Below are 12,353 nucleotides of genomic sequence, written 5' to 3' on the forward strand. Positions count from 1 at the left end.
GGTGCAGGGTCTGGGAGGGGGTTGTGACCTGGAGGAGGGGGGTGCAGGGTCTGGGAGGGGGTTATGACCTGGAGGAGGGGGTGCAGGGTCTGGGAGGGGGTTATGACCTGGAGGAGGGGGTGGAGGAAGGGGTGCAGGGTCTGGGAGGAGGTATGGGTGCAGGAATGGGGGTGCAGGGGGTTAGGTTGCATGGGGAGAGGCGCAGTGTTGGGGGACGAAGGGGCTGGAGTGGGTGCAGACTGTTTTTCAGCAGACGGTAGGCTAACACTGCTCTGAGGTGCTGGTGGGGCCGTGCTTACAGGGAAGCAATGCGGCTCAGACCCTAGGTCCCAGTGTAACAGCCTCAGACCCTTGCAAATTCTCCCATCGTCTCCAGCACACATCGAGTCTGATTCATTCCAGGGCCCAGACCATGCACCTCTCCCTTGGATTTCTTACCCACATCCTCCTCTGCTTCATCTCCTGCCTCCTCCTCTTCCTGTTGGACTGGATATTTGAGGTGCCAGACCAGACCCATGTTCTCCTTCTTGTAAAACTCGATCAGTTCGTCCAGGTTGTCGAAGTGCTTCACCGGAACGCCTTCCGACGCCTGAAACAACCCACAGAGCACAGAGCTGGGCCAACATTGCTGCAGATCGTTCCTATCTACCATGGAAATGTTACTCCTCAGTGGAGGCAAAGCAGAGAGAGAGGAAAAAAATCCAGCTACTCCTGTCCAGAGAAAGCCAGCTCAGCTTTCACTGTCCACCTGACCACAGGCTTCCATGCAGAACAGCTCACATAGAACAAGCACAGACCGATACGCCTACGCACCCCGGCCCGTGTCAGCAAAACCGGCAACCTCAACAACTCCAGGAAGCCACGTGAAAGAGATCTCTCTTGTGCTGCTGTTTAATTGTAAAGCGTGTTTGGCATCAAAGCAACGACGATTGTAAGAGTGGGAGTTCTGAAAGGATTGATTCTCGTGCCTTCTTTTTTAGTGGGAGGAAGGAGCAAGAGCAACTTTTATACTTTGGTTGTATCTGGTAGGAATCTCCCCTCATTTTTGTTCTGGATTGCAAGAGGAACACTATCAAGTGTACCTGTTGGTATCCCTTCCTTTATTCACATAACTACGCATAGTTAGGCTCAAATGAAATGTGCCAGCAAACCACTGACATTTTAAAAGTTTTAAGGCCAAAATTCTGACACTTGAATGCCTCACTTGTTTTATTGAGAGAACTGGCTTCAGCCAGTATCCCACAAAACCTGTGATCTCTGCTGCCCTGCAGGCATGTGCCCCTCCCGTTTCAGAGCTCCTGGAAGTGTCTGACAGCTGAGTGAGCTGCCCCTTTTGGGGAACAAGGAGCAAGTCATTGGAATGTTCCTGTTCTGCCCTGCTAGGAACCCAGTGGCAGGCAGGCAGCTACTGCAGGGGAGGGCTGGAGAGACGGCTGTGCTGCTTGGACATTCCTCAGCAGGGAGAGCTTCCAGAGAGTCCCAAGAAGCGCAGGGATCAGTTCTGCCTTCCCACCACACTGCACTGCAGGATGCTCACCCCCATTGCTTTGCTGTCAGGCGCTAGCAACGTGGCCGTGACATGTCGACAATGGGAGGCAGAAAACCTGCTCGGACTGTTTTTCACTGTGACGACTTTTGCACGTTGGCAGCTCTTTTGTCACCAAATGTTCCCAGTGGAGACACAGCTCAGGTCTATAGTTAAGGATTTAAATCAAGTGGCCTGATTTGCTGAGGAGCAACCACAAATGTTGAGCTTGCCAGCTGGGTCTCCAAAAGCTTCTCTCGGTTTTCAAGAAGTCTGATTGCATTTGGGAGGAAATGTTAAACTGCTCCCACAAAGACGAAGGTGACGTCAGGCTCTGGCTCTGGATGGTGTGAATACTATGGAGGTGTCCGCTGTGGAAGCTGGGTTGCTATTCAGGAACAAAGAAAGAAGGCAGGGGCCACCGATCTCATTTTGCTGCCACCTATTCAGCATGCCCTACACAAAGAGAGCTGAGAGAGCCCCTGTTAGAGGCATGGCGAAGGAGACCCAGGCACCGTGGGCACAGCGTGTTTCTTAAGGCACTTACTCACCACTGTGTGCGAGGTCACTTGGGAAGAAAATCTCTTGGTGGCTGAAACTTTGCCAAAAGCACAGAAGTACTTGGCTGGAGCTCCCAGAATGGAAAGACGATGCAGGGCTGGCCCCGATGTCTGAAAACACAGCGTTAGAGACGGCAAAGGTAACACGGTCTGGGGGCTGTAGCAGCAAAGCTCCCGAACAATCAGCTCTCTGTGCTTGAAGCTGCCGATGAACCAAGGAATGCCACCCGACTACAGCCGCTATTCATGCCGTCCCACCACTTTGCCTCCAGGTTGAGACCAAGTAATACAAAACCACCGGCTCCCCGTGGCAGTGCAGCGAGTGACAATCCTCCACCGCTCTGTACGGGCAGCAAGCAAGGACGAAAAGGAGTCACCATCCAGATTTTAGCCACCAATCCAAATGCTGTTCAAGATCTGACCTTCCTGGTTCTCACTCGTCCTGGAGCAGAGCAGGGGCACGCACAGACACCCAGCAGGGCCTGATGCAGATGGCAGCGCCTGGCCAATGTGTTGTAGATGATTTCCAGCTCCCATCAGGTCACGTTCGGCTGGCTTCAAGGGCGGACCACGAGCAAGACAGATTTGCGAACACGGGCACATGAGCTCTCAACAGCAACAGCACCCGGCACGAGTGGGGCGAGGCTAATGCTCCTCTTGCTGATCAGCCCTGGAATTCACACCATTTCTTCTTGCAGTCGGATTTAACTGAGAGATTAAACAGCACTGAGCCTCGCAGGAAGGCCAGGCTTTGCCACCACCTCTTCCTGTGGGGATGCTTTGCCACCCAGCCTCTCTCCTGTCCCCCTCACTCTCCAGGTCTCCTCAAGCTTTCTCCTGCCCTCCCCCACTCCACTTGCTCCCAAGTCCTCCCCTGCACTCCTAGATCCCCTCTAAATGGCCTTCTGTTCAGCCCTCAGCGTTTCCCCATCCTCTCCCCCATCCCCGGGGCTCTGCCTTGCTCTCCCTGCCCTGCAGCTGACCCTAGGACTTTCCATCTCTTGCCTACGTCCTTCGCCTCCTCCCCATCCCAACGTCCTCCAGCACAGTCCTCTCCTCCGCAGCTCTAGCTGTTTGCCTCACCCCTGGCAACTCAGTGTTTCAGGAAGTACGCTGGTCCCGACAACACTCTCTTCAGGGGCTGCTCTCTCTGAGCCAAATCCAGGCCTGGGATATAGGAGGAGCAAGGGCCGAACTGAGCTCCTCCAGCTGCCAAGTGCAGGCCACTTCCTCCAGACTTCCTAGTCTTCATGGTAACCGTGGAAAGCACTCGGCAGCAGCCCTGTGCCCCTCAGACCGAACCATCCCTCGCCTCCAGAGCCTCCGCTCCTCTGGTAACTCCCGGCTCTCCCCGGGGGCTGCACAACAGAACCCGACCAACCCCTCAGCCTGTGGTGGATTAGGCTCTGGGCCAACGGGGACTGTGCCCAGGGACCCCGGCCAGTTGGGGGCCCTGGAAAAATGGGTGCTCCCACACCTCAACCCAGCAGGAGTGTCGGGCTGGGGGGCAGAGCAGGGCAAGCCGGCACACTGTGCTCAACCTCATTTCCCTGGCAGGAGTATGGGGGAAGGGGAGAGGGAAGAGAGGACCGTGGGGTGGGGAGAGTCCTCCATTGGCTCTGGCCCCCCAGACCCTGTTCCAGAAGGAAGCAGGCTCCCTACACTGAGGTGCTCCAGAGAGGAGAGCCCTGATGGGAGCGTGCTCCCTGAGTTTCACAGCAAGACTTCTGCAGAGAACGAAGCATCCGGCCTGACGAGCTGAAGGGAGACAGCAAAAACTGTCAAAAGGAAAAGGGGAACTGCAGGGCTGGCGCCTGCAGGCTGCCCAGTGTCCAACCACAAACGCGAGGCTGGGGAAACGTGGGCCTGGCACAGCAACGGATCACCACAGTCAGCTCCTAGCCCCCCAGAGCAGACAGCCACCACGGCTGCAACTCCCCCACCCGCAGACGCCCACGCATCCGTTTTGCCATGTAAGGAGCAGTATGATATGCAAATACTGCGAAAGGATGAAGACTGAGGTCAGCGTTAGAGGGCAGTCGCAGATCCCCTGGGGGAAAAGAAACCTCAAACCTCCCGCTTGCTCTATTCCACTCCAAACACAAGGCACATTTATTTGAGCTGCCTTCTCTCCCATAAGTTCTGTAAACCCCCTGTTTCGTGACCTAAGTGTGGACTGAGGGTTGATAACATTGAATATCCCAAAACGACCCTCGCTCGGTGCGGTACCTCAGCTGCAGTACAGAGCACTGACTTGCTTTCTTTGTACCCCGCCAACCACCGCAAGGCCATTTCCTGAACGCAAGTGGATATTGACTTGTTCGCTGACAGGATTTTCTTTTCATTATGTGATTTTGTTTTTCTCTCAGGAAAAATCATTCATAGACCTGGTCAGGCATAAGACGGGTGTTTGTAAAATCAAGGGTCTACTGTACTTTGCAACACATGTTGAAGAACCCCTACCAAACCAAGACAGTCCATTGTATGCACTTCTGCTCCTGTTGTTTGATGCGTGGCTTGAAGATGCATGGGGCACACTAGATAAGAACCGTGACTGAATCGAATAGAAGGCTTATAATTCAGCTTTGGGCCCTGCTGGGCTCCTGAGCAGTCCTACAGACACTGATCTGTTGTTCATAGCCTGGGGCTGTGTCAGAGGCTGGCAGAGCTGAAGCGTAAGTAGATTAAGAAATAAAGAAGGCATTACACAATCTGCAGCTATGTTCCATCTTGCGTTCAGGTTTCTGGAGAGGCTCACCTGAAAGCTGAACTAACAACTCTCTGCCAACGGGCAAGCCAAGCAACATATGGCTGGACAACCAATGTTTCAAGCCACGTTTGAGTTTGGGGAAAAGTCTCACAGGTTGGAGAGGGAAAGCAGAAGTAGATCATGAAATGTGTTCCTGGCACCAAAGAGCATTAAAAAAAAAAACCCCAAACGATTGACGTTCAGCTCTGAACAAACCTCCATGGGAGAACTGAGCTGCATAGCAAAGGCCCGGCTGAGAGAAAGATTAACTTCATACGCATCTGTTCTGGTTTTTGAAATGAGGAACAGAAAAGAAAAAGGGCAACGCAAGCAGAAGTGAGGGATCTGCAGCAGTCGAAAGCAATACGGGCCTGTGGCTGAAATGCACAAGCGAGGTCTTATTTTTAGCATGTGCACAGACACCTCCTCTCCCCACCCTAATATACAGACAGAGTTTATCAGGCAGATTCAAACTGAAGTATATCACTTGTGACTCCCTCTTCAAACCCATCCACTGTTCTCTCTGCTGCTAACTTCTTCAAGGACATCAATAAGATCCAACGTGATTTTTCTTTTCATCCCTCCTTCCTCTCCTTCCGTAACCCTTTGTTCCCCCGAGGGCTCACCTACTTTTAACCCCTCCGTCTGTCCCCTTGACTCCAGACTCTCCTAGCCTCCTTTGCCCTCCCCCTTCCTATAGGCAGGCTCCTGTATCTCCCATCCTTCAAAAAATGACTCTACATGTCACATCAGTCACTGTTCCATCTCCCTTCTCCTCTAAGGCCACTGAACAACTGCTTATATCCGCTATCTCTAGTCACTCCTGGGTCCACGCTAATGTAGCTTCTGTCATTTCCACTCTACAGACGCTTGTTCCTGGCTAAATCTCCCGGCCCTTATTTCAACCTCGTCTGCCTCAAGGCAGCTCTAACACTGAGGATCATTTCCTCCTCCCCAACATCCCATCCTCCCCATGTCTTCATAGCACTGGCCTCTCTTGGTTCTCTGATCTCTTTGCTCTTTCAACAGCATTTTTCACAGTTTCTCTCTCCTCCTGCCAGGCCCCCTCTCTGGCTACGTCTACACTACGAGGTTTTCTCTGCAGAAAATATACTAAGGAGGGACTCATTTGCATGAGTTGCGATCTCATTTGCATATTTTCTGCTGATCCATTTTTGCACTAGGGGTTTTTGCACAAAAACAAGCAGTGTGGATGTTTTCTTTTTGCACAAAACTCCCTTTTCCACAAAACTCTTATGCCCCCCAAAAAACCCTAGGGCAAAAATGGATTGGCAGAAAATATGCAAATGAGATTGCAACTCATGCAAATGAGTCCCTCGTTAGCATATTTTTTGCCGAGAAAACTCGTAGTGCAGACATAGTCTCTGTGAACATCTCACAGGGCCTTGGCCCAGGGCCTGCCTCATGTTATCTCTGAGTGACCTAAGCTTGCCTCTGCCACCAAAATGGTTTGGCTGAGGCACTCTGAATCTGGCCTTGCTGAGAGGTGCCTTTTACTATTCCCAAGGGGACCAATGGAGGGATTATGAAGACAGATGATGAAAGCAGCTTTCTTTATATAGAACCCAGGCAAGCAGGGCCCAGAAGGAGTTAACTAGGAGGTCTTCAGAGAAGTGCTATAAATAGAACGCACAGGACCACTCTGAGGAAAAGTGGAAGAGTTTTCAACGCCCTAAACCCAGGCTAGTCAGCAAAGTAGGAAGTGGGAAAAGTGCCTTGGGAGCAGCCTGATTTTCAAAGTAATGGAGAGCTTGACAGAATCAGTGCAAGCTGAAAATCAGGCCACTTCTTCTGAGGTGCCAAGTATTCCTGGGGAAAAGCTTATTACCTTTAGGCAACTGCTTTGGAAAACGTTGACTTAAAACAAACTGAGTTAGCCCGGTCAGACTTAGCAGCTCATTCAACGTTGCTCAAGCAGCTGTTGGCATCTCACTCAAATAAGCATTTCCATTTGTTTAAGGAACTGAAGCTGATGCTCAGAGCTGGTTAGTAAGTGTGGTCTACACTGCAGACTTGCATCACTCTAGCTACGTCACTCATGGGTGTGGAAATAAGTGATACAGTTATACCAACCCAGCGCCTGATGTACATTGTGCTATGTTGCTGGGGGGGCTTTTCCCATCAATATAGCCACCACCTCTCGGGGAGGTCGAATACCTGTGCCAACAGGAGACACTTTCCCATCAGTGTAGTGGCACTGTATGTGTAGACAAGCCCTTCCAAAACATCTTGTTAGCTCCTCAGCAAACATCTCTGATGTTCTGATCCTTTACTAAGCAATTTAGGTGAATTTCACAGTCACTTGACTTTAGACAGGTGTCACAGCTGGGAGTAACAGCTGCTTCCCAAAATACAAGCGGTCCCTAAGCATAATCTATTTTAATACAGCTTTGAGGGCTCAGAGAAACAAGGTGGACAGCATGGGCTGAGGCAGGGGTGGCCAACCCATTCTGGATGAAGAGCCAAGTTCCAACTGGATCCAGTGCGAGGAGCCGGGATAAAAAGTTTAGAGTAAAAAAAAAGACTGGCCCTTTAAGGCTTTTTGAGGCCATATTGGAACTGCCATTTTGATCTCCGGCCCTGGTGAGCACTGACGGGAGGGGGAAGAGCCACATGTGGCTTGCGAGCCACGGGTTGGCCTAGGCTGAGGGGTAGGCTAGAAGGGCTTCAGGGCCCCAAGGAGGAGGGTGCAGCTGGTGGACCATGGAAGAGGATGGACTTTGATGACGGAAGAAAAATTAGGGGCAGATGGGGGTAAAAAGGGAAATCAAGCGCTTGAAAAGTAGGAGGTGAGGGGTCTTTAGGGCAGCCAGCAAATGAGCTGAGCATGGGGATAAAGGGGAGAGGAAGGCAGGCTGGGGGCTTGCTCAAAGGAAGGTCCCGAGGGAAAGTGGATGGTGGAGATGGGGAGGCCTGAGCCTGGTAACACAGCAGCCTCTGAGGATTAGCTAGGACCTAGGAGGGATCTGCTGTCTCCAAATCTGGAGAGTTGGAGAGGTGAATGATGAAGCCTGTGACTATTGGAGAATTGTTGGGGGGGAGGGCAATTTCAAGGTGAATGGCCCATGCTATTTCTAAAGCATGGAAGATGGATAAACACTATTCACGACACATTTCATGAAAGGTTTTTTCCTAAAACTGCAAGCTTGGTTTACTCAAAGCTGAGTTTGATCTAACCCCTTTTTCTATTTGAGATTTGAGACTAAAATGTTGGAAGTTAATCATTGCTAAATTGGGAGCATGAGAATACCTCATTTGATTTCAGAAAGTCTGAAAAAAGCAATTATTAGCCAACCGAAATAAGGAATTAAAGTAATCTAGAGAAAAGTCAATGTATAACTTTTAAAAAATCATTTTTAACTCTTCTGAAGGCCAAGTGGATGGGAATCAGATGTACATATCTCTAGATAAAGGACATAAACTAAGTTTGACAACCACACTATTAATGTGAGAAAAATTCCATCTGGTTCTTTAGACATTAAGGCTAGGTCTACACTAGGGGATAAGCTTGAATTAAGATACGCAACTCCAGCTACGTTTATTGCAAAGCTTGAGCTGAAGTATCACATTTTGGCACCATCCACACTGCGGGAGGTCAATGACACTCTCCTTTTAACTTCCCCTACTCCTCGTAGGAACAGGATGACCTGCATCAACGGGAGCGCCCTCTCAGTTCGAATTAGCATGTCTTCACTAGACCCACTAATTTGAACCCCGGAAGATCAATCTTCTCTGTAGTGTAGCCAAGGACTAACTGCAGTCCTCGTTGGCCCTACTGCCTCTTTCATTCACTGAAGAGCAAGGTTGATATTTGGCATTATCATCAAGCTTCTTGTCTTCTTATAGAGAAGAGTTATGCTAAATGAAAGAGTGGTCTGCTCTGCTTTTCACACGGCTGTAAGTGAAACTGAGTAGGTTCAATATTCACTTGCCTAGTTGAAGAACACAAAGGTGTGTATGTTCCAAGCCATCTGTATCAACAATCCCTGAAACTGATTTCCCTTAGAGATGAGCCCAGATCCAAATACATGCACCTCACAGTATTCCAAATTATGGCTGAGGGCTGGATCTGGATGTAGCTACAGCTCCAAACTGCATCTTAGATCTGAAGTGTGCAAGTTCACACTGAGATCTAACCTCCTCCCTAACCCAGTTTTCACAGTCCAGACCCAGCTCTCTTTATAAGCATAATTTATACCATTTGGAAAGACAGAGCCTTTTACCCAGGCAAACGTTACATGCTTAACATTTGCTAAATATGGAACTTTAACCACTTGGGCCTAATTTAAAGGGCCTGATTTTCAGAAGACAGCTGTTCAACACTTCTGAAAATCAGGTTATTGAAAACCTTGTTTTCCATTATGACTCATTTTATACCCAGGACCTATCCTGCCTTCTCCTAATGACTAATATAGTGGTTCCCAACCTTTTTCAGCATATGGACCCCTTTTCAATCTATTAACATTTCGTGGACACCCTTCCCCTTTGGCCCACGCAACTTCCTCAGTTCTTGCCCCCTTCCCATCCACGGAGAATATGGTGGAAGGGTGAAATTTCAGGATGGTGTGGAGGGGGCAGCAGCCGTATGCTTGCTTTTCATCCCGTTTCCCAGTTCCCAGCTGCTAAGGGAGTGAAAGGAAAGTGTTTGCATTCTGTGCATGCCTCTCACACCTCTCCTGAAATACCACCCCTGAAGGCACCTCCTGCCCCAGCACACTGCCCTTGGCCAGGCGCAGAGCCCTGGGGGAGGAAAAAAAAAGAAAAGGAAAAGAAAAGAAAAGTAAGGATGGTACCCCCTGCAGTACCATCACGGACCACCAGGGGTCCATGGACCACAGATTGGAAACCACTGGACTAATATCCTCTTTATAGGCCCTTGTAAGCTACAATAGAACTGTGACATTTTCAAATTAAATTCGTCATGTGAAAAGTGTTACAGTTCCACTAAATCCAGCTAGTACCCCAAAGTAACATTTACCTGTCTTTTTACAAATTAAAATGTGCTATAACACAATGCTCACCAAAAAGCCATATGTTAATTGCTAGACATCTAGTTGGTATAGTTAAAAATACAAACTGGAAAGGTCTACATGTAATTATATAAACCTACAACATTACGCAATCAGCACATGCCGTAACACCAAACTGATCAATCATTCCATTTCTATTCATTAAGATGTTCCTCTACTCCACCAACGCATCACACTATGACAAAACTCTCAGAACTCCAACATAACCTTAATGTTCCTGGAGACTAGATTTTTCTTAGCAGTTTTACACATTTAATGAACGAGATAAAATCAGTGTACTTCCGGCAGCATGTTACCATTACAGAACAAACCAAGGGACGGGTGTTACGTTTGGGTGGGTGGTGTAAATCAGATGAGAGAAGAGTGAGTGAGCAAGAATTTCTTTGGCAGTGTGGAATTAGCTAGATACTTAGTTGTTTATTTGCAGACAACCTAATGTTTAGGTAGAGCTTTTGTACAACAAAGTATAAGCCTTTGAATGATTTTGAAACACACTTCCAGCCTTAGCCCTTCTAAAATTACATTTTTGTTTGTCTCATGATATTTGCTGGTTTGCTTAATGCTCCAGATGCTGGAGTCAGGGGATTAAATGGGAATCTCACCTGTCTTAAAAAACCATGTTTCTAGTCCATATGGCTGCAGGGAATATCATGAAAATGCAAAGCCTACATTTCAACACCAGAAGGCAAATAAAAAGAAACTCAACTTGATTATTTTTTAACTCTCCCAATTTTTAGGCCAATCATGATTTTTGCAGGGCGAAGCAGGATTTTCTGAGTGCTAGGTGTTGGCAATAACCGAAGTAGAAAAGTTGTGGTAAGTCACTGATATCTGTTCCTCTGTCAGCATTTTAAGTGGCATGGCAGTATTTATTTCCTCAGCAGAGTAAGTTCATTTTGCAAAACAGTAACTATGTAGTGACATTACACCCCTATACTATTTATGGAAATATGATTTTGAATATGCTTTATGCAAAATGTCGCATGTAACCTATCATTGGAAAGCTTGTAATCTGCTGAATGTGTCTCATCTGTTTGTGGGCATGTATCATTTCGGTGTTTGAAGTTAGAAATATGAAGCATAAACCTGTCTACTGATCTAGACCTGCTAAGTGAGGGCCATTAGTGGTACATAAGGAACTTCATAGGCTGGTATTTGGGACAATGATCTGTGAATAATTTGACTCATCCCTGTGTTCTACAAAGACATGTGACCAGGTCACCTGATGCTGGAAACCATTTTGGACGCTGTCTCACTCAAGGCGAGAAAAATTTGAACTGAACACAAAGGATTCTCACCTGGGGCAAAATATATAAAGGTGTGAAACCAAACAATAGGGGTTGCTGCCAGACACCAGCAGACCCCTGATTACCACTAAGATGACTGCTGGAAACATCTAAGACTGAAGAGGGGGAAGGTTCAAGCTCAATCTGGGAAGCTGCCTAGCTTGTGGGAAAAGGTGATTAAAACTACTGTTATGGTAAGAAATTGCACGTGACAAGTTTCTCAGAGTATTAAGCTTAGCAGGCATGTTTTGTTTTAAATTAGTAACTTACTTTGACCTGTCTGTTATCACTTGCAATCACTTAAATCCTACTTTTTATACTTAATAAAATCACTTTTGTTTATTATTAAACCCAAGGTAAATAATTGTTATCGGGGTGGAGGGATGACTACTGTGCATACCTTTCTTTAATGAAAAAGGGAGCGAACAACTTCTCAGCTCACACTGTATGAACTTTATGCAGAGTAAGCTTGATTATCTGGGATTTTTGTCCCAGTGGGGCTGTGCACTTGGGTGATGTATCAAGTCCCTTTGACTAAGGCTTCCCAGAGCTGACCGCATCTCTGTGTCTGTCACTCTGCTATGGGCTGTGATCTCAACTCTGGGCCATCGCTGGGGGAGACCAGAGGTTCTGATTCAGCAGGACAGGGTGGTGGGACACTCCGGAGAGAAGAAAGGCAGGCTTATTGCTACGCTCAGCACATCAAGTGACAGTCTCGAGGGGATCTCTGTGACCGAACTCATCACATATGTCATTACAGAGCATGTTGCTAGCTTCAGAATTCCTGAAAACAGATATAACGTGTGTGTGCACATCACCATAGTATGGGCCAGGTTTTGCCCCTCACTGGATGCATCCTCTTAACCGTGCCTGAAGCCAGGCAGAAAATAAGGAACCCAGGACAAATCCCCTAAATATATTCATCAGTATATGTGCTGAGCCAAACAACTCTCAACCACAGTGCAGAATCAGGCCTGGCATTGAACAACCAAACGTATTATTTATAACACACAATGGAGAAGAGAACTTACGAAGTTCAGAATCACTGGAGACATATTGCTTACTAAGAAAGTTACATAAGGTCTCTGGATGTATGTGCATACGAAACAGGATTCACAGTGTCTAACATTTTAGAAAATACTGTGTTAATACTGGAAAACGAGAAGTGACATGGTAATGCAT

The 12,353-nt window shown here is 48.0% G+C and overlaps 1 protein-coding gene across 4 annotated transcripts in view; it reads right to left on the reverse strand.

Moving 5' to 3' along the window:
• Positions 1–12,353, reverse strand: part of INPP5D (inositol polyphosphate-5-phosphatase D) — an 81,456-nt gene that overhangs the window by 44,061 nt on the left and 25,042 nt on the right. For all 4 annotated transcript variants that reach the window (XM_075937410.2, XM_075937409.2, XM_089780882.1 and 1 more), the window contains one exon: positions 439–589. In XM_075937410.2, coding sequence (XP_075793525.2) covers positions 439–589 — 151 coding nt within the window. The remainder of the gene's footprint in view (positions 1–438; positions 590–12,353) is intronic.

This window comes from Pelodiscus sinensis, chromosome 10, assembly GCF_052426305.1.
Source record: "Pelodiscus sinensis isolate ZL-2025 chromosome 10, ASM5242630v1, whole genome shotgun sequence".
Lineage (NCBI taxonomy): Eukaryota > Metazoa > Chordata > Testudines > Trionychidae > Pelodiscus > Pelodiscus sinensis.